The following is a 23,212-nucleotide window of genomic DNA, read 5'->3' as shown; positions in this document are numbered from 1 at the left end:
GAAAATCACTGCTATATTGTTTTTCTGTTTAAAAATTATAAAGGTTCTAAAAATTCGATGCTTTCAAGTGCTGTTTCTCTCTGTTGTTTTTGATATGCTTGTAAATTATCTATATAAAACAGTAAATTTTTCCATACAATGTTTTTATTAGAAAATACTAACTTTTCTCACAAGGGCCAGAAAGTGTCATTCAAGATATTCCTGTGGTTTAGTGTAAAGAATGGAGCATTACTCTCTTTTTTCCACAAAACTGTTTTATCAGTTGTACTAAATAAATGCAGCAACACTTTAATAGACAACAGTATAGTCTTTGAGATAAAGCTCTTAGTTTAGGAACTGAGTAGCCATCTAATTTTAGAAAGTGGAATTCCTTGTTAGCCACTCACTGTCTTTCAATTCTTCTGGCAGGAAAAACGTGGCCTTCGAGAACTACGAGTACTTGAAAATCTAAAGAACACAATCTTTGAAACAAATGAACACGTTCTTCCTAAGTGTGAGCAAGCAATGCATGACAATTTGAATGAAGCATTCAAGAGATGTAAGCACATCGCTTGTTATTGTGGCTGTATAACTGTAGCTGCAAAATTTATGCAGTTTAAACATGCCAGTGTGGGCTTTGTTATATTTTATGTATAATATATTGTGTAAGCATTTATTTTCCTGCAGCTTATTCAAATGGCATGTGGCAGAGTAGCAAATGATGCTGTACATAGAAAACAATGGCAGGAAAGTATTTGAAACTTAAAATTTAGTCATGCTAATAAGGCATGTGTTTTAATACCTTCTAAATGAAGTGCAGGGTGTTACTCCATGACTTTCTGAGGGTCAGCTGCTCAATAGATCATCAGTAGTGGAATCACAGAATGGTCAAGGTGGAAAGGGATCTCTGAAGGTTACATTGTCCAACCTCGCTGTGCAAACAAGGGTGGCTAGAGCCATTTGCCCAGGGCTGTTTGCAGTTGAGTTTTGAATATCTCTACAGGTGGAGACTCAACAACTTCTCTGGGCAACCTATGCCAGTGTTTGGCCACACTCACTGGAAAATATTGTTTTCTTCTGTTCGGATGGAATCTCACGTGTTTTAGTATAGTGCTGTCAGTGAGCACTATAGAGAAGAGTCTGACTCCCTAATCTTCATTCCCTTCAATCAGATATTTATTCACATTGATGACATCCCCACCCCGGGCCTTATTTTCTCCAGGCTGAACAGTCTGAGCTATCAGCCTCTCCTCATATGAGCAATACTCTAGTCCCTTAATCATCTTTGTGGCCATATAATGGACTTGCTTCAGTAAGTCCATCTCTTTCATTTCATGGGGAGCCCAGACACAGACACATTACCACAGATGCAGCCTCACCAGCACTGAGCTGAGAGGAGGGGTCACCTCCTTTGACCTGTTGGCAGTGGTTTTCCAAGTGCATCCCCAGATGCTGTTGGCTGCCTTTTTTTTTTTTTTTTTTGCCACAAGGCTGTATTGTTGGTCCTCAATATTTATTGCTGCCTGGGTTTATTTCTTCGAACATGCAGGACTTGCTGTTCCCCTCTGTTGAACTTCATAAGATTCCTCTCAGTACAGTTCTCTACTTGCTCAAGGTTCCTCTGAATGGCACCACAACTGTATAATCTGTCAGCCACTTCTGGTTTTGTATCATCTGCAGACTTGCTGAGGGTGCACTCTGCTGCAGCATCTGGATCACTGACTGAGACCTTAATCGGTGTCAGCTGCAGTGCTGACCGATGGGGTAAACTACTAGTGAGTTGCCTCTAACTTGACTTTGTGCATCACAGACTCTAGACTTGGCTTTCAGCCAATTTTCAGTCCACCTCACTGTCCACTTACCTAACCCATACTTTGTTAGTTTGTCTGTGACAATGTTACGGGAGACAGCATCAAAAGCCTTACTGAAGCTGAAGTAGACAACATTGCCTGCTTTCCTCTCATCTGCAAAGCCAGTCACTGGAGACTGTTGGATCAGTTAAGGATGGTTTCCCAATCATAAATTTATGCTGACTACTACCAGTCACCACCTCCTTCATGACTTTGGAAAAGCTTCCAGGAGGGCTTTTTCCATCACCTTTCCCATGACTGAGGTGGGTCGACTGGCCAGTAGTTATTGTCCTTCTTGCCCTTCTTGAAGGTAGGAGTCAAATCTCCAGGAACCTTTCCCAGTTGCAGTGACTTTTCAAAGAGAGTGGCCTCACAGTGACATCAGCCAGCTCCCTCAGCACTCATGGATGCAACCTGTCAGTCAGCAAGGAGTCGTATTTCCAGTTTGTTTAAGTGCTCCCTAACCTACTTTTCCTCCACTGAGTCCACTGAGAGTAAGTCATCTTTGCTCTAGACTTTATTCTGATCTCAGGGTCCTGGGATTCCTGAAAGCTGGTCTTTATGGTAAAGACAAAGATGGCATTAAGTGCTTTGGCCTTTTCTATGTTCTTTGTCACCAGTTCTCCTTACCTATTCAACAGAGGGCCTGCATTTTCCCTGTTTTTTCTTTTGCTGTTGAATCCTTTCTTGTTGCCCTTTGCATCCCTCAACAGGTTCAACTCCAAATCAGCTTTGACTTTTCTAATCCTGTCTCTGCACAATTGGACAGCAAGTCTGTATGTCTCCTGGGTCACCTGCCTCTACTTCCACCTTCTATGCGCTTCCTTTTTAAGTCCAAATTCAGTTAGAAGCTCCTGGATCATCCATGCAGATCTCCTGCCACCTTTGTTTGATATCCTACTTGTTGGGATGGACCTTTATTGAGCGTGGAGGAGGTGATCCTTGAAAAAGGTGCTATTTTCTTTATGTTACCATCATCGCATATCCTTGTTTTGCCTACCCTATCCCAAACTTCCTTACTTTCTTTTTTCAGGAATCACTCCATCACGTGTAATTTGTAGTTTAAAGCTGTCCCTATCAGGTTGGCCAGCCTGTTGGCAGAGGTACTTTTGTGCTGTTCAGTCAGGTGGGTCCCATCTCTTCCAAGCAGCTGTTGATGCTCAGAGTGGTGGTAGAAACTGAATATCTGCTGCCAACACCAACTGTGCAACCAGCAGTTAACCCCGAAGATCTATTGAGTCCCCCTCACTAAAAGGGTTCAGGAGAACATTGTCTGGAGCCCCCATGCCTGACCGCTCTCCTCAGATCCCCTTAGTCATTCCTGAAATTTCTCAGATCACTTTGAGTACTGCTAGTGTCTACATAGAAGAGCACCTCCCTAGATGACAAATGCGATCAACTGGTGGGGAGCCTCCTTCCACTGCCACAGGGAGTCTACTAGAGCTGTCTCTTGCCACTGTAGCTCCTGGTCAGCTACAGGGGGCAGTGAAGCTGTTCTTTAACTGGAAGTCCACAGGGAGGCAGAAGCCTCCCCTCTGGTTTGAGAAGTCACCAGATTTACGCACATGATAATAAGTAAGGTATTTCTCAGTGCTAGTATGTGTTAGTGGAAGAAATGACTGCTTTGGGGAGATCATTTTATTTTAGTCTGCATTAATTAAATCTTAAATAAGGTAGGAAAAAATCTGCATAGGAATACAATTCCTAATTCCATTGACGAGTTTTCCGAGGCTTAGTCTCACAAGAGAAGAGGCTGGCTCCATCATAAAGATGTTCTCCATTTAAATTTTTTATACTAAATCACGTTTTACATTTGTTGGGGAAAAAAATAAGAAAAAAGACCCCATGTAAAACATAGAGCTTGGTCACTTGGTTCTGCTTACTGACTTGAAAGGTTTTTTGATGTCTTCTGAGGCGCTGAATAGCGCATGCTAGCTCATCAGCAACACTAAGGAGCTATGGGCACAAGAGGATGTAGCTGCCTTTCTCTTTTGGCTTCTTGAACGTACAAGAGTTCAGCTTGGTTCAGCCCACATACAGTTATCAATGCAAAACATTTTTGGCGTGTCCTGACAAATTTTTTTCATGCAGAGTTAAGTGACGCAGTAGAATATAATCTTTGATTGCAGCAGCCTTTTAAATGTCTTTTAAATCCCTTTCAGTAGAGTTTCTTTGATTTAGAACAGCAGACTGATCTAGTGCAATTTGTTATTTCAGTGCAAGCTGCCAACAATATGATCCGTAGACTCCAAGAGAAGGAGCATGAAGAGAGGAAGGTAAAGAATGGATGCATAGCTTTTTATAGTGTGGTCTAAGAGTCTTGTGCATCTACAGCAAGTCTACTTGCTTTCAGTGTAGCAAAACTAAAAGGGTATTTTTCTGTACTTTATATACTTGCAGTAAAACTTCTTTTGGGGTGATTTCTGCACTTATAAAACACATGCTTCAGCAGCATATATGTTTTTGACTGCAAAGTTAATGGACCACTTGCTCTTCCTACAATCTCCTGATGTATGGAAACTATTTTTTTTATTTCCTTTGCTTTATTTTCCCTCCTAGCTCATACTATAATATTTGTCACATACAGAGAAAGCTTAGATATAAAAAAAATCATTTTCTGTGGAACAAAAAACACCTACTAACCTACCAGAATGGAAATGTAAATCTTTCCTAGTTAGCTGAGAACATTTACCATATTATATATATTGCTTGTTGAAAAGGAAGTGCTTTTTTTTGCTTGTGGATGGGTTGTTTAATGAAGGGCTATATTATAGGAACATGCGAATCATTGGAATCTTTTCAGTTGGCTACACTTAGCTCATTTGGAATACATGTGCTCTGAATCTAAAATTTGGAAAATTATACAAGAAATTAGTGTCATGTTTTCCCATTACTCCTTCATAATTGTCTTCCTGTGTTATCTTTTTACTTGAAAAATGTTATTTATAATCATTTAGTTTAGAAAAACTGAAGACATTTCTGTGGCCATCACGCAAAACAGGCTGCACATTGATTTATGTAAGCTGATAGCCATGTTTTTCTTTCCTTTTTGTAATCGATGAAGATGGGCAGTCCAGTTGCAGTTGAATACTGGTACTGTGCTAACCGCACTCTGCTGAACCCTGACAAAGTTTGCTTGTGTCTAACACTAGTGTAGATATTGGTAGAGAGCTTAAGTAGGAAATTCTTATAGTTCCGCTACTGTTTGTTTGAAGTTAAACTTTAATTAAAAAATATATACCTTATAAAATGAACAGTCAATTAGTAAGAATTGTAGCTATTATTTTAAAAATATTAGCCGTATGTTTCCACTCATCTTTTTTTTATATGCAATGGAGAAATACTAATAGTTTTTCAGGATTTGTAGCGTTTTTTTAAGCTTGTATAGTAAGACTTTTTGGCTTGAAGCTTTCTAAATTTGAGTAGTAACAGGTAGGTGGGTACCTTTTTCTAAATTATAGAGGAAAATTGCCATAGTAGTGGAGCCAGTTGAAGAGAAATACTTTTTCTTTGCTTTTCTTTCTGAAATTATGTATTCTGGGAAAAAACTTTTTTTTCGTAAGATCTAGTGTCATGTCCTCTGCCCTCAGTGAAATTAATTCAATTTCTGCTCAATAGAATGAATTTTAAGATTATTTGCTGTACTATTTATCTTTGTTTCTGCAGTGCCTTTCATATCAGCCAAATAAGAAAAGAGAAATTATGTTCTCTACCACGTTTTCACTTAGGATGTAAAGTAATCGGTGATTACAGGAGTGTCATTGAAACAAGCATTCATGGAATCCCTTGTCTGGCTGAGTAGTCTTCCCATCCACATCAGTAATATTTAGTTAGTAGTTTCAAGCTGTGGATTAGTCGAAGCTTGCGGGGAAAACTAGAGAAGGCTTCAAGAAATTTTGCATACGTTTCTTTGTCTTTTTATTTTGTTAATTTAAATATTTTTATGTGGAAGGGTGCAGGTGTATACTTGAAGCTACATAACGCTTCTCATTATGGTCTTACCTCTTGATTGCTTGTTGCATAAACCAGTACAGTAACACTTCTTAAAGCCTGTATCTAACTCACATGGTGGGGGTTTTGGTTTATTCTGTGCGATTTTGGGCTTGGGGTTTTTATTTTGGTTTTTTTTTTTTCTTTAATTGCAGCAAAAATGGCCCAAGTAATATTAAAAACAAAGTTTACTGAAAAACTTGATGTTTCTACAAATGTTGATTTTTTTGCATAATCAATGACCATAAAACAAAGATAGAAATAAATACAGCCAGCTCATGTGGGTCAGTACTGTATACACAAGAAAGCTTTACCATCTTTCAAGTTCAAGCGGTATGCACTATTGAGTGAAAAAAAATGGTTTTGTAATCAAATTAGATTTCAAAAAAAACTAATTTCTTGACTTAGGTGTTGATATAAAAGGAATATGAAAGATGTCACTACCAAAATATGTAAATTTGCTAACACATCAAAGGGAATTCCCAGAACAGGAAATAATAGGGCAGCAGCTATGTTTGTAATTTAGACAAGCTTTGTTTTATATCTAAACCAAATTAGGAAGCTTTAACTCAAAACTGCTTTCAACTTTTTACATGAGCGTGAAAGCTGAAAATCTTCCAAATTTAGTGGTCTAAGTATCTTATAAAAAAAGTTATTCATAAAAGTAATGGCACTGTTACAAGCACAGAACAGATTTACACTTAGTCTGAGTTTCCCAAGCCCTTGTATTTATAAAGTTATATTGAACGACAGAAATTGAGGACAAGTGTTCAGGTTACATGTGGAAAGTGAAGTTTAACAGCTTGCTATAGATTATATTCTTTTGCGTGACTGAAAGAACTTCTAGCAGAATGGCTGAAATGCTGTTTGGAGAAGAGGAATTGCTGAAAGAATGTATAACCAGCAGTCAGAGACAAGACAAAGCTGTATCAGTGTGGTCTGGAGCTGGAAACTTTAGAGGATAGAGCTGGAGTTCTCTAAGAGTTTCGGGGTGAGGAGACAATTCTCTGATTAAACAAACAAACAAACAAATTTATCCAAGTTTTGCCATATCAACAGCCATGAGAAGCTCTGTACTACCTTGTAGATCTTTTTAGATGGGGTAAAAGTGCAGTAGATGATAGTAAGTGCCAGTCAGTAACACAGATAGAAGCCTAAAGCATAATGTCCTATTGCTGACAGTTAAAGTCTTTTGGTTCAAATAGAAATCTACAGCATGGCAGGAGACACTGGATTTTCCAGTGCTTAAAGCATTACAATTTATAGCTGATTATTGAGACTCAACTTTTCTGTTCCTGCCTAAATATTGTACTGATACCACACAGTATCATGAATTACCTAAGGCTTCCTGTTGGGTCAGGTACATCTGTCTGTATCCTTTAGTTCATATGGCAATTTTCCTATGTTACAAAGGTCATGAGGTTTTATCTAAGAACAAAATCTGTTGTTTGAAGCCTGAATGTGGTGTCCTAGTGTTGGCTTCTGTCTTGTTATCATGCAGTGGTATGTTTATACAATTAAATACCGAAACAATTTCATTTACACCTCTTGACTGGAGGAGGAGGACAGTGGAACTTTGTATATTCTCTGAGGTGGCTGTATTAGTCTTATTAGGTGCTGTTTTCTAATTCATAATTAAGTCTGACGTAGGGGGCAGCCTTAATTTAAGTGTGCCAGAAAGATTTCGTGTTCTTTGTGTTTGGTTGGTTGTTTTTTTCACTTGTAAGTTTAGACTATAGTTATTTTACCATTTTTTTTTTTTTTTACTTTTTCTAGCAGATGCTTGAAATGACAAAAGGTAGGAAGTAAAATTAGGCTGTACTCTGAAGAGTTGCTTTATGAAAGTGTACTGATTTTCCTGTTTGTGTGTGCCCAGGGAATACATCAGGTTGGGGAAATCATAGAGCTTGATCGTGGAACATTCTGCAGCTCTGTAATACCAAAACCATCTTGTGAGTTGGGATATGTAAATGAGATTTTTTTTTTTAAGTAAAAATATATTTCATCATACATCTCTTAACATCTCAAAACATGGACTATTCTACGTATGACTGGCTTTTTTAGCTTATGTATGCATTACGATTTTGGAAGTCCAATAATTCATTAGAATGTATTTATTCTATTAGGAGTGAATTTACTTTTTTTTTAAACCTAAACCACTGAGACATGGTAACATGTTTGAGGTTGCTCAGAATGTTGTTAAACCTTTCCTGAATGCAAAATTTCTGAGAACATGCAAAAGCTGGAGTATAAATTATTAAAAATGTCATGATAACTTGTTCTTAACTTACGAAATATTTATCAGAGTTTCGGTTTATCAGTGTCACGGAGGTGATACAGGTTCCCTAGAGACTGGTCATTCACCTTACTGTTGTCATACTTGCGTCAGCAAGCTGTGGGAGATACCTAGATCCTTAACTTTATGTTTCAATTTTCAGTTCATATTTAGCAAGAGAATGTATGTATTTCAAAGATTGTTTCTCTTAAATGGTGTTAACATGCTCTTTTCTATTCAGTGTGAGTTCAAACGAGCTGATTTAATGTTTCATAACTAGGAATCCTGACTCTTAAGATAGCAGCACCAATTTGTATTAATATTTAAATTGTTTGAGGTTATTTCTTGAATTTTAAGTAGTCAGGCACTGAGTAGTGAAAAATGTAATACAGCATTGTAAAGTTTCCTGAATTACAATTTGATGGAAAATAAACTGAGTTCTGGTATCTTAAAGTGAAGATGCAATTTTTCTCACCTTTATGAAATCACCCTGGAAATCAATTGACCGAGCATGCTCTAAACCTTTACATGTATTGTTTTCTGGAAAACAAACTTTTTGCAGATCTATAAATCTGGAAATTAGGAATTGATAGTACAAAATACACTGAAGATTGTCTCTACAGTTCACTAGTATATGTAATTGTGTTGACTTTTGGAAACTTTGCTTTTTGAGAGTGACTTTTCACTTAGCCAATACAAGTCAATGCCGAGGTGTCTATGCATCTTGAAAAACTTTTGTATTTTGAAGATTTTTCATGGCTACCAACAGCTTGTTTAAAAAGAGAGATTATTCATTTGCCTGTATGGACCTCTGTGCTTTTTAGCTGTGCTAAAACTACAGTTAGGGTTCAGTATTCTTTCCACAGTGCATTTATTTCATTATTTTTTTCCTTCTGTGTGTTGTGCTTAATTGAAGAAGGCAGTAAACTTGATAGCAGTAGGTATGAAGAGGATGTGGTAGGAATGGAGAGCATTGTGGTAAGAAAGCAAAATATAGGGCAAACCTGAAGAATACTCTCAGAGCTGTAGTGTGAACATCATACTTCTGTGCTGAGAAATTGAATCTTTTTGTGGTTGGAGCACTAAGTGTCAATGTCCTGCATGGGAGCCTGAGTCCTCAAGAGGCTGTTATGGTGTTCTGCTAAACAAAAACCTGTGCCATGGCAGCAGCTATTACGAGACAGCAGAGAATACTTGGATGAGGGAAGTCTTTTGAACCCCAGCTCTAGGGATGATGTCTGTTGCAGCTTGAGTATTGCAGTTGGGCATGGGAGGAACCTGCCTTCAGTCAAGATTTCTCTTTCATGTTGTTCTGTGATGCCTAATGAGATGGAAGTGTCCATTGAAGCTTATATCACAGCTATAGCTTTCATAGGTCTCTCCTGCATGGATTCTTTAACTTTTAATAAGAAGCAAGTTTACAGTGCAACATATGCTTTTGTTGAAAGATCTGTGCTCTGAGGTACGCATCCATTAAGACTCATATTTGATTGTTTTTATTGTTCACACAGCTGTTTGTTTGGTAGGAATAGGAAGATTGGTTTCAAGATGATAACCACCTCACACAGTGAATATACAAACATATCCACTCAGCAGCCATCAATGTTAGTGATTTGGAGGTGCTGCTGGAAATACTTGGGCTTGAATTTGTCATCTAGGAGGCAGAGCCTCGGTGCCTGCAGTGTGCATTGAAGCTACAGTGGGTTTTTTGAAAACATTACTAGAGTGGCAGAGTAAAACCAGTATCTAAGTCCTCAGTGTCTTGTTGTTGGTATTTATTGTCATTACTTCTTGCTTGCTGTAGCATAGCCTAATTTTATTTTTTTGTTTTCTAAAGTGGTTATTCATATCTGCAACTTCTTACTTTTTTAAAGGTGTTACTTGGAGTTACTTTATTTCCAACATAAATCTTACAGTTTCACTAGAATGCTGCTTGCTTTTATATGTTTAAAGAAAAAGCACTCACAGCAGTTGCTTCTGAGTACTCAACCATTTAAATGTTTATTTAGGCATAAATTGGGCAACGTACACAGCCTGGCTGCTAGTATCACTTTATTTTGCAATGTCAATTCTCCTGGGCCAGAACAAGCTGGAGACTGATTGGAGAAGCCAAGGTACTTTTGGGGAGGAGAAAGAGGTTAGACCACAGATTTTTGATAAACTAAACTTAGCTATCGTCTGTTCTATAAACGTCTTATGATGTTTTACTGAGTATATAATTTTATATCCTTGGGTAGGAATAGTGCACTGGAAAGTAGTAAGTAGCAACATGGTTTTCATGTTCCTTACAAACAATTCATGTTGCGAGGAGCATGGGTTAGTCTAGTTGTAGTGTGGTTTGGGTAGGTGCTGTCAGGAAGTATGTCATGCACCGGCAGTTTAAAAACCTGTCAAATATGAAGTAGTGTACCAGTCAAACTAGATATATATACAGCTGTATTTTGTTAGTAGCTGATATTGCATCTTCTGTAAATAAAAGGCATCTTGGCATGTTGTTACAATGTATATAAAATGCTGTATAGCAAAAATAGCGTATTTAACCCATGATATGTGGTCTTGAACAATGCACAGTGTGATGAAGACTACATAAATAGGTTCCCATTGCCTTTCGTTGACAAAAATGCCTGATGTATGATAGTATTTATTCCTACACAGAAGTACTTTGCATAGAAAATAGTCATTGCTGATACATTAAAAGGGATGGGGGAAGGATGAATCCTCTGTCTTGTCAGAAGACAGAGCAAATCTAAGAACAACTACATAGCTTTACTTGACTTCAGCATTTGTACCATAAGGAGGCCAGACTGTTGATACTGCATGCAAGCAATCCACACAAGTGCATCTTATTCTGACATGCCTACTGGATGTGTCTGTGATCTGTCTTTCTGGACAGTGCTTCCCTTCACCTGCCCATGATAAGAGTGAAAGGATTTAGACTTACCAGAAAGTAAGCAGTACGAAAGTATGAGGAGGAAAATAACTTATTTATAGAGGAAGATGTTAATCACAGTGAGAGCTACTTAGCTGAAGCAGGAACACTTAACTGCCAATTTCAAAACAGAATATCTATCTTGTTATACTGTATTTCATTATTTCCTTTTTGTTAGAGACTTTTCATCATGACTAGTATCTAATAACTATGCTGAACATGAGCATTATGGTAAAATAGAAATGTGGCTTTTTTCTAGTTTTAAAGTCTTATTCAAAAACATAAAAAATATTTTTGTTTTGACAAATGACATGTTCAAGGGAAGAGTCAAAAATGTGAAGAAAAGAGGAGCAATAGGTTGAAGAGTTGGCTTATAATTTGTGTTTTGTTAACTTTTGTAATTCGCTGTGAAATGTAGAAGCATTCTATTTACACATATTTGACATAAAACCTCAAATGCTATTTAGACTGTTGGAAGTAGATCCTTTAAGCTCTGGTAATATATTTTAAAAATGGACATACCTAACTCCCTATAATGTCTAGTACTGATAAATGTGAAATACAGTGGGCCTAGTATTTGCCTTATAAGTCAGCTGTGGTAATGCTTCCGGTACATTTTTAACCTGTATCATATACAATACAGACCTGCCTGTTCTTATTGTACTACATGCAAGTTCTCAGTTCTTTAAGACCATGTCATTGAAAATTAGATGCATTTTATTTAAATTATTCTGGTTACTTTCAGAACAGTGGACTCCCTGAGTCTGTCTCTGTTGGTAGACAGCCTCTTTCTGTGTAAACACAAGAAAAGAAGAAAAAAAAAAAAGGGTGAGGAAAAAAAAGCATTATCGGTTCATTGATTTATTTTTTTCCCCTCATAACTAAGGGGCTGAAAGCACTGAATTCCTTGTTCCCAAAATCAGAAGTTTATTTTAAAAGAAAATCTTTGTGAGATAATACAGGTATATATCAGCTGCTTACAGTTCTTCTAACGTTGTCAGTAGTCAGAGGAGCAAATAATGCAGCAACAATGATCTTTAGAAACTAACAGAAGCAAAGTAGGTGGGCTAGTAACTTTAAAATGCCTTTCAATTTCAATTTATTTATTTAATTAATTTTCACCAGACGGTAGCATAGAAAAGCTCTTTTTCCTAATGCTGTCACATTAATAGTATCATAAACATTGATAGTACTGTATATATTTTACGATTTGTTTTGGATTGACTATATTTTATACAAGTAAATGTTTTCTTTTCAGTTTCACTTTTTCACATGTTTTCTTGCTAGTTTCACTTTCCTCTGCTAAAGTAAAAGCCCACTAGATTTCATGAAGCCCTCAATTTTAATCTGGAAATGATTGTTAAAACTTTATATTTTCCCTTTCTCAGCTTCAGATGGACAAGCTGATGGCTCGTGAAGAGAAGCGCATGGCCCACTGGGAGGAATTCATGAAAGAACAACAAAACAAACAAGCAGAGGTGGATGAAGAGCACAGAAAAGCTATGGAGCGCCTCAAAGAGCAGTATTCTGAGATGGAGAAGGAACTGGCAAAATATGTTTCTTTTTAAGACCTTCCTTTTTTTACCAATGTTGGGTTTGTGCCAATACTCCGTTGTTTCTGACTGAAACTGAGATTCTTCTGGAAAGCCGAAACAAATAAGAAAGAAGAATTTCCTCTGCTGGTTTTGTATGGGAAGAACAAGTTTGCATACTTTCTACTTAAGTGCCTAACTATGCTTGTTTTGTTCAGGGCAGGTGGAATGCTAGTATTTCTTCATTTGTTGGAAGGTGGAACTGGAAATTACATTGTGTGTCTACATCAGCTCAGGGAGTTGCAAACTGGACTCCTCTCCCATCTGCAGAGACTGTTGTAGCATTTTGGAAAACAGACTAATGTTAACGTTAACTATCCCAATGTGCAGGCACAGCCCTTTCCCAAAAAGTAGGTGTAATAGCTTCCAGCCATAGAGAGCTGAGAATTCACTTGGAGTACTGTAACTTCTTTCATAGATTTCAGGAAAACCAACTTGTTTTACAGAACACTTTACTTCGAAGCTTCAGCAATGAAAGGTCTCAACAGAGTTTTAAATCCAGTTGTAATTCCAAATTTTCGGTTGTATGTTCAGAATTACGAAATAGAGTTGAAATTTAAATGGGTTTTCCTAACAAAATGGCAACAGGAGCTTGGAAAATAATTCATTTTCTCTCTGTAAATGTCTCAGATCTGTCTTATTAAGCTTTGCTGTTCTAAGCAAAGCCAAAACAAGCTCAAAAGTAATCATGAGAAGCATATCAGTCTTTGTATTAGCTTTGTAGCTAGTACAGTATTTACCTTAAATATTTGACATGCTGTTGGTTTACTTAGGATAAGCTTGTTGGAACTTTACAAAGCAGTTGGGGAAAGATTTTTGTTCCTTTATCAGCATAACAAATGGGCAGATTAGTGGTAAAACGCCTGTAGTACTGATATGCTTTCTTACTAACTGTAACTCTTAGGGTTTATGTGAAGCTCCTGTATGGCTTTGTTTTATTTAAAACTTGGCAGTTAACAGCAGTGTAACTGGAGAAGTTCACTTAATCAGTTCATTAACTAAGCAAAATGAGACACAGTACCTTAATGAAATTTACTGCAAGCTAACCAGTACTCCAGGAAATATCTTTCCATAATTTAACTGGGCTCCGGTATAGAATGGAAACAGGTAAAAATAAACAGAATTTACCCTTTACCTGCAGTAATATGCCAACAATGGTTGCTTGTGTAAGTTTATGGCTTGGTGTCAAGGCTCCATTCCTGGCAGCATGTTGATAGTGTGATTAAGGTTAGTAGAGGAGATGGAATAAGTATTTGAGATTTCTTTCAATAACACTGAATTCCTGCCAAGCTGCTCTGCCTGCTACTGTAGGCCCAACAGCTTCATCAATCATCATCATCATGTATCTGGGCTGAAAAGAGGACTTGCCGACACTGGGGCATGCTGGAATGTTGTTAATTCTCTGTTGTGGATGGAAAAAATGTAGATGTCTCAAAAGTATCCTGCACATGAAAAATAGGAAAGCCTCTTTTAGAACAACCACTATTTGAATGGAGGGTGACCTCTGTAACGTTTTTCAGCTTAGGTACCCGTGATGCATGTGGTAACTAAGCTGAGACTTTCATCTAAAAAGGAAAAGTTAGTTCTTGCCTGTCTTTAGAATTGGGTGTGGAATACTTTCGGTTGTTTCGAGCGCAGACTGAAAATAGTTTCTCTCTTACCAGATTATTTCATGTATATGTGCTAAAAGCCCAAATACCTTTATTAAAAAATGCATTTAACTGCATACTGAATTCATTTTTAATTTTGCACTGATAATTTTTGTTAAGATTTATTTATCTACTAGCTGTGCACTGAAGCTGTAGATTTAAGTATTCAATCAATTTGAAGGCTCTCAAGCAAAGATGCAAGTGTTACCGGTTGGATATTCACTGGCAAATAAAGCAGTATTTCCAAAATCTTCTAGGATGTGTGTTCCTGATTCTTTTAAAAGCTACTAAATACTAACACTGAAAATGAGAATGATACAGTTATTTTTATGCTGAAGATCATTTGACAACCCTTTTCTTCATAGTCTGTGTCTGCCTCTTGGCCCACTCTTATTCGTAGTGGAGACTACCTGTAAACTATCTGTTGATTAATTATTTTATTCAGTAACTTTCACTTTTTTATATGAAGTGCAGTAGACTTTGCAGTGCTTGCAAATGCTTGATTGTCATTAGAGCAACTTACTGACATTTACAGGAAAACCTATTTTTTTCTGTCCAAATGCTTAACAAGAAGATATCTGTAGAAAAGAGATTCCTGTCTTCAGTGTTATTTCAGAAAGTTGGGACTATGATCTATCTGGACACAATAGTGCTCCACAGTGATGATTTCTTATTAAGTCAAATTCTTGTTATTCAATAGTCCCTACCACTTAGGAGAAATAGAAAAACAAATAGTTTAAAAGTTGGGTTTGTGTCATTGGTGCATGAGGAAGTGTTTCACCTTTATACTTGTTATATTTACATGACTGAATTTCATAGTTTTAAAAATCTTGAGAATTTATTTAATCCCTGTTAAACTTGATAGAAGTTTGCATTGGATTCCAGTAGGAGCTTGGGTCCTTGATGCTGAAGTTAACTTCTAGCATGGCAGGCGAGTTATGCAATCCATCTTTGTACCAGACAATTAAGCAAAAGGTTATATGAATGATTAGCACTGTTTATTACACTGGAATGTAGGTTTCTGTTCTTCTTTGAAACTGAATGTGGGTTTGGATGTCATGTAATCACTGGAATATTTTCTTAGTATTTCTGTTCTAATGAATACATAGCAAGAAACTGGTATCTTACAGCTATATGAAATCTGCTGTTGCTGTATTTAGGAGTAATAACAAACTGAGGAACTGAAGAAATACTTAGGGTTTTTTTTTTTTTCGTTTTAACTGCTTTGTTTTAAAAATAAACGTATGTGCTGTTCTCTTTGGAATGTTTTATATTTAAGGCACATCACATTTTTTTTAATCTGAGGAAGGAGTGAGAAAGATGATTGTTCTTTCTCTGCTTCTTTCTGTGCTAACAGTAGGTAATGCTTTTTATAGAAAAATTCCATCATTACAGGTGGAACATTGCATCTTCTCTGATATTTTAATTTATGGCTTCTTAAATCTTTCCTCAAAACTGGAGAGGTTTTTTTCAGTAGTTATATAGCAAATGCATGGCAAAATGAACCAATTGTTTTAATCATGTACATTAATAGTTCGCTCACGAGTTGAAAAGCTTTCCGTGACTCAAGGCTATGGATTTTGATATTTACAAATACACCCCAGTAGGTGTCAGTGCAATCCTAAAGAGGAAAGTTAGGAAGTCTTTCTGTTCTTACGTGAGGTATAGAATGTAAGTACGTGTGTTCAGTTGTAATGCAGTATTTTGTAGGAGATATTTTCTGGATGAAAAAATGACACTACTTAGCAGTACCATTTTGCCTCAAATAATCTTGGAACGGGTCACATAATTTACATAAGGTGTGCTTATCTGAACAATGTTGCCCACAATATTTATGGATTCTAATTAAGATTTATTATAACCTGAAGTTTAACTCTGTGTCAGAGGTGAAAACCTTCAAGAGCTGCTTTCTTACAGTGCCATCCAGCTTAGTGGATCAGCTTTTATGAAGATTTAAGGCAAAAGTTTATGCTTATAGATATTGTGCCTTAATAAAAACATGGGCACTTCTGCAAAAAGATTTTAATGAGATTATTATACTATACACTTTTAAATAGACCAATTATTTTAATTGTTTAAAATTAAATTAACTTCTCAAAGTAGTAAAGATACAGTAAGGTCAGTCCCGTTGGTCTAGCCTGTGGTCTGTGTGTCAAGATTCATCAGAATCTGCAGGAAGATGGGAGAGCAGCTGCTGTAGTAGGATGTTAATAAGTAACATAACTTTCATAAATAGTTCAGTCTTATGATTATTCAGAAAAAAAAATGGCTTAGATCTGTTTTGGTGATTAACAAGGGATGTTTTTATAAAAGATATATTTCAACCCTTAGAAATACAGTACTTGTTTATGTTTACATGTGTGCCTTCCTGTTTTGATGAGTGTGCAGTATTATGTGCAATACCATTGCAGGGTTTTTTAGGTGGTAGTTTCATGTATAATAATGAGCAAAGTAGAACCAAATTTATTCAAGACAATGGTGAGCATTAGAAAGAAGAAAGGCTTGCAGAAGTCCCAGTTAGGACTTAAAGCTGTAGCTTTGAAAATCCACAGCTTGGATTTGTTCTTCCTAATTAGAAATCGAGCAGAGATATCTACCTGAGGTTTCAGATTGCCTCCTTAAATGCTTTATCTGGGCCAAATGAGAACCTGGATGGTTCAGATTTTTATGTAACACCATTTTATAGGCAGTGAAGAAAAAGCTGACCCTTTCAATGTCAACTTTCAAGAGAATTGCACTGAATGATGGATAATACTGTATTTTAAAACTGTAATTTAAAATAGAACCTTACATTTCCTCAGCCTACTCTGCTGATGACTCACTGGGTGGACACAAGGAGACCTGCAACTGAGTATCGTTGGATTTTTAACAGACATTGCATTTAAGTTGATGTAATGGAAGTTGGTGGGAACCTCAGCGCTATTTATGGCTTTTGCTTGTTACGTGTTACTGACATTTTGACATGGACGTAATCTAGAAATTTATCCAATATTTCATGACCTGGACATATTCTCTAATGGCAAGAAAAATTGCTTTTGTTCTTGCTGCAGCAAACAGTGCAGGACCTGGATAAGCATTTTCAGTTGTCTCTTGAGTTAATTATAAAATCAAGTTGAAAGCTTCATTTGCAAAGTTTGTAAGGTGGTAGTTCACCAGTGCTCTCCCAAACTAGTATATGCAAAAATGCCACTTGTTGTAAGATGTTCTAGAATATGCACAGCCTTTCTCAGTATCTGTAGCTTTGGGAAATTTAGTCCCAGATTGCTTGAGGTCATAAGAAGTCCTTTATGAGTGGACCCAAGTTTGTCCTTTCCAGATGTTTTCAGCCCTCGTTAAATAAATTCTGGTTCCTGAAAATCCCCTCTCCAGATGGTTCTCTAAATCTGTTCCAATACTTACTACGTCACCTAGAAAGCTTGTAAGCTGAATTACATCAATAGGAAATACCGTACATCCATCCAATGTGCTGCTTTGAAAGAAAAAGGAGCATGATTTAGAAAATATTTACTAAAACAATGTTAAAAATTGTAGAGTTACAATAGTACACCTAGTTAACAGTTTGGTTTCAAACAACTAATTAGCATTTGGAATCCTAAAGAGGATTTAGCTTTAAAACTATCAAAGCATAAATGCGTCAAGAATCTTTTCAAAATAAGCAGCCCACAATACATCACAGCAGTGGAACAGTCTTTTGGAGTCAAGAAGTATGCAGAGGTAGTAGGGTTTTGATATTTGTGTTCTGAGCAAGTTTAGAAGTGCTTATTGTATTAGGAAAACATGGTAAATTCCATTGTCTGGGGTGCCATAAGTGCAGAATACAAATGCTGCACAAATGCCTGGTGTAGGACAGTATCTTTCACTTTGTGTAAGGCTTTTCATGTATCCATGTATCCAGGAGAAGTGGCGTCAAACACAGGCTGCTGTTTCTGGTTGTAAAAAACGCCATATATATATATATGTGTGTGTGTGTGTGTGTGTGTGTATACATATATATATATTTGTGTATGTATTCATATGAATATAAATGTAGGGTGACCGGGATGTATTATGTTTTGAAATTTTCTTGCAGTCTTGACGTGCAGGTGGTACAGCAAGTGCAATTTCCTTCAAAACATCCATTGACAGATGTTGAAGTGGGGAGGAAAAGAATGGTGCAGCCCACTACATCAGGTTGGTGTAGGATGGTGGCTGGTATTTGTGACTGAAGTGGCAACCACTGGATCACAAAATGCAAAATCTTCCTTCAGTTCTTTGTTTTTAGAGTATACAAGTCGTAGAGGAGTGTGTTGTGGTCAAACGAGAGCATGAACAGTAACAGCAGTTTCTTTATGCTGTCCCTTTGTCCTTTACAGCCTCTCCTGAAGAAGAAAAGTTCCTTCTTTACTCCCTTTCCAGGCCTAATTTTACTTCTATGAAAAACTGAAATTCAAAACTGAGTTGCATTTTTACCATTATCTTCAGTCCAAATTTATTCAGAATAAGAGTCAAACTGAGCCTTTTGTTATGAGTTTCAGTGCTGATTATATTTTGCCTGTCAACACAGAACTAGTCTCAAGACCGCATACCTCTGCAAGAAGGTTATCCAGCAGCTATTGTATCAGTGCTACTGTAGGTCATTGCCTCAGTATGCTCCCTCTGAAACGGCTGCCATAAAGAGAAACTTAAGCTGAAAACTATTTCCAAATAATTTTCACACGGTAAGAAATTATTCTTCATTTATGATGTGATTTCCACGTGCACCTTCCCTCTGCTTTCAAGTTCCCAGGCTAGTTTGTCCCACAGAATCCAATAAAAAAGTGTAATTTCTCCCTAGGGTCTTTTCTGGTCATGTTTGATATCACTTAACATAATGAGCTTTTTACTCCCACATCATAAAGGGTTTTGTTTTAGATTTCTTTTCATTTTTTTTCTTCTTCAACAGAAAGCATTGCTTACATCCCTTCTAAAGAATGTTCTTAGTTATGTGAAATGTGGACACGTTGTCTGGGCCAACCTCTTATCTACACCAGATTCAAAAAGTCTGGTTCAGTACAGTGGCTTAGACTGCATGTTTTTGTTGTGTTTTGTTTCTTTTAAAAATATATATGTATGTGTCTTGTTAAAAAACATCGCTGCCCCCGTCTAGGAACAATGCAGCACTCACATCATTTCCCGAAAGAATAGAGTTGGAAGGCAATTATCTACTCACCAAACAGGCTAAAACAACAGTTCCTGATATTCTTCTCAAATATTTCAACTTCCCAGGAATCCGGAAAAAATAATTCCATGAGACGGTGTTATGAATGAAGGTATGACATTTCAGTTTCCTTCACTTGGAATCAGACATCCAGAGTTAATAAATTACCCCGAACTTGGCTCTGCTGGGAGAGGGGTCTGGCTGTGGCAAATTGTTTTTCTTCAGAGCAGGAACAATGAAGTGCTTTTACATCCTCCTTTGTCCGGTGACAGGCAGGGCTTCTTTCTTAATGGGCTTTCAGCAGCAATCCCTGCAAATTACCCATAGAAGAGGCAGGAATCTGACAGCAAAGTACCTTGAATCAAATTTGGAGACAGGAAAGTATAATAAAGGTGGAGTTTTTCCCATTTTACCTCTGAAATAAAGCCAGGAACATGGTCTGAAAACTGCACTGTAACAGGAAAATAAAAAATGAGTGATGAAAAAGCATCTTCACCTCTTTCTCTAAATTTCAAGGAAAACATTTTTTGCCAGCATTATCCTAGTCCTATTTTTGTCACTCTGAAATGACAAGATACATCTTCTCTCCATATTTATTTTATGCATATTCTTGGTTAGTGTAAAGAAAAGAAGAGTAAAAGTACGGAAGAGGGTTCAGATACTGCTTTTGCAGTATCAAATTTAAATGTATGTCAAATGTAATTTTCAGCTTACTCATTAATTCATGTTTGAATAATGCTTAGATGGCATTGTAAATTTGCATAGATATAGTATCTACAATAGAAGTATCTATCTACAATCGATACTATATGGACATATACAAAAGTGAAAAGCTGCTCTTGATCTCTGAAGAGCTCGCTTTTGGTGTTTAATAATCAAGCAGACAGAAAATACTACTTCAGAAGCGTGTCCTTGGACCCAAAGTGAAGCATTTTAGCAAGGTAGTGCAGGGAACCTTGCACTATTAATTAATTTGCAAAATCACAGCAAGAAAAGAGCAAATCAGTGCACAGCAAACTGAAATACTATTAAACAATAAGTTCCTAATCATTCCTAATCAATCCTCCTATCATTCTAGCTCCCAGATAAAGGTTGGAGAGAGTGGTCATAAATGGGAAATATATAAATTCTATTTAATTTATTTAGAAAAGTGATAGTTCTGATTCAATTAGAAGATATGCATCTCATATAGCTTTTCAAAGAGCTGTTTTGCTTTTATTACTTCTTTGAGAGAACTTGGCTGAGTAGTCCCACCAGCCTCAGGGGGCATCTATGTAAGTACTTGCCACCTGGCAGCAGAGGCTGCAGAATCGAGCTCGGTGCTTACCATCTTGAAGGGGATTCAACATTTACACAGGATCACTTGGCCAGCAAGACCTAGACTCAGCAGAGAAGTTTGCATGGACCCACGGTGTGTTCTGTTTGTGCCAGGGAAAACAGAAGATGAAATCCTGCTCCTATGAACATTTTTAGCAAAATTCCTGTTAACATCACTACAGCTAGAATTCAGCCAGCGGTTTTGGAATCGGGCATGCATTTTCAGGAATGAAGGCAAGCAGTGCCTCTTTTTTAGTGGCAACACTAAACTATGGTAAAGAAATGTGACAAATGTAAGCACTATTCTCATGCCAACAACCTTCATGCCCATACTATTTGGAGTTTTTTTTCAAATTTAATCCATTATTTCAAGTTTTTCATCTATCTACTTATTCTAGGTTTATGAAATAATGGAAAGTGTGATGCTCTTTGCTGTATCAAGCATTAATTAGTTCATCATAACTCAACACTAACTTTTTCTAAGTTTTTTAAATTGTTAGGCATCTCACTCATGGCTCATAACATGCATTGTGAACATCTGACAGTGTTGATACTATCTGTAAGGTGTGGAGAGTAAAATTACCAAAATGTCACAACAGGCTACTGGTTTTGTGGTAGTTCAGTTCATAAATCAAAAAGATAATGAAGCTTAAATTTCATTTGCCATTAGATAGGTCTTTCTTTTCCTATCTGCCAGACTTGGATGCATAAACAGGACTGTAGGAAGATGAATTCCTTATTTTCATTTTGCTTTCTATACTCCTGCTCACAGAAGTGATATGCTAATAGTTTCTATGGTTGTTTTGGAGGAGCCCGACAGTCTTCACTCTCCCCACCCTTTTCAAATAGCCTCATAGTTGTGACTAAGGGCAGGACTCAAGCCTGAGTTAGGACTTGGCGCTCTCCTTTTCACCAGTACTGTCCCTTTGACTTCATTTTGGCTTATTGCTGAGCTGGCAATGTGATCTTAAAGGATTAAAAGGTAGTAAAATATTTCTAAAACACCTTCAGTGGCCATTAAGCTGGTAACAGATGTTTAACTGAAAGGTCAGATAATTTACAATGTGGAACATAATTCCAGTTACCATCTTTCACAATTACAAGTATGTAGTTTACCTACAAAACACTCTGAGAGTTTGTGGCCCCATGCAATTAGGTGTGCACACAGGATTACTTGCTAAAAACTGGGCTGAGAGTCAGACCCTCACTACATTACAGAATCATGAAGAAGCAAGAGAAAAAAAGCAGACCCAGACAGTCTAGTAAAGCAAACTAAGAGTCATTATTAAGTCCTGGTATTCTATTATATGTATGTTGATATATTGTTAAGCCCTTTGATCAGAAGAAATTGAATTGAATGGCAAACAGCTAAAGATTAGAAGCCCCGAGTGCCAGCTGGCTTTATAACAAAGTACATTTTAGGATGTATAGTCCAGAAACTGTAGGCAATGTATTCAAAACAAAACAAAACAAAACATGGTATTTACTAGAGAAGAGTGGGATTTATAATCTGTTATTTTGATATCTGTAGAAAACACAATTGTCACCTTTTCTTACAGTGTAAATAACTGTGTCAAAAAGGCTCAGGATTTATCTTCTATAAAATTTGAAAGGGAAGGGAAGGGGAAGAAGTGGTGTCAAATCATGCTTCTTTTCAACACGCAACTGTACTGTGTGTCCAAGGGTAGTGGATTTAGGCAGGGAAGAGAATATTGGTTGGGTTTTTTTCCTGAATATCTTGCTGGAGTAGCCGTGTTTGGTGATAAGTATAATGTCTTGCTTCTAGGATCCGCATAACTTCTGTGTAAGCAAGTAAAAGGATAAAACCAAAGATGTAGGGATAGAGGTACTACCTGGATAGACAAGGCATTTGCAGTTAAATTGTCTTCCTGTATTCTTGCTATGAAATGTTACAAACAGAGAAGTGGCGAAAGGTAATACGCAGAAAGGAGTTTTCTTTTACCTACCAAACGCAAATGCATTTAATTTTTAGATCAGTGGTGGCTGAGCCAACATTTAAAATAATAATAATTTAAAAATTTGAAATAAAACTTGACAATCTGGGGGCTGTTCTGTTGTCAACCAGTGGCCGGATGCTAGGGCAGACTTTCTCCAATTAGCAGGTTGCGTGCCCCATCTGGCTGGCCAACTTCACTGTTTATGTGTCCTACACATTACCGCAGTCGAGACTCAAAACAGTAAACGCCTCGAAACACCAAAAGTGCCAGAAGCCACCTTGTTTTTGTTGTTATTTTCTGTAATTATACCTGGGAGGATTGGAGAGTTCTAGTGCTTTTTTTTTCTTTTTTATGACTTGGTTTTCGCATTTCATAAACCCTCAGCAATGGGTACAACAGCTGCCTTTGCACTCACGGGAGACAAGATCCTCTAGGAAAAGAACGTTTCCAGCAATGATCAGTCCCCACTTTCATCATGCAGGGTGTCAGAGATACAA

The 23,212-nt window shown here is 37.1% G+C and overlaps 1 protein-coding gene across 3 annotated transcripts in view; it reads left to right on the top strand.

Moving 5' to 3' along the window:
- Nucleotides 1-15,428, top strand: part of BLOC1S5 (biogenesis of lysosomal organelles complex 1 subunit 5) — a 19,403-nt gene extending 3,975 nt beyond the window's left edge. Inside the window, exons 3-6 of one of the 3 annotated variants that reach the window (XM_054060086.1) lie at nt 409-538; nt 4,047-4,105; nt 7,696-7,771; nt 12,412-12,575. In XM_054060086.1, coding sequence (XP_053916061.1) covers nt 409-538; nt 4,047-4,105; nt 7,696-7,771; nt 12,412-12,440 — 294 coding nt within the window. In that variant the 3' untranslated portion in view covers nt 12,441-12,575. The other 2 variants (XM_054060083.1, XM_054060084.1) reach the window with 2 other exon arrangements.
- The last annotated feature ends 7,784 nt before the right edge of the window (nt 15,429-23,212 follow it).

The sequence above is a fragment of the Cuculus canorus genome, chromosome 2 (genome assembly GCF_017976375.1).
Source record: "Cuculus canorus isolate bCucCan1 chromosome 2, bCucCan1.pri, whole genome shotgun sequence".
NCBI classification, from domain to species: Eukaryota; Metazoa; Chordata; class Aves; order Cuculiformes; family Cuculidae; genus Cuculus; species Cuculus canorus.
This window is presented reverse-complemented; position numbering and strand designations above follow the sequence as displayed.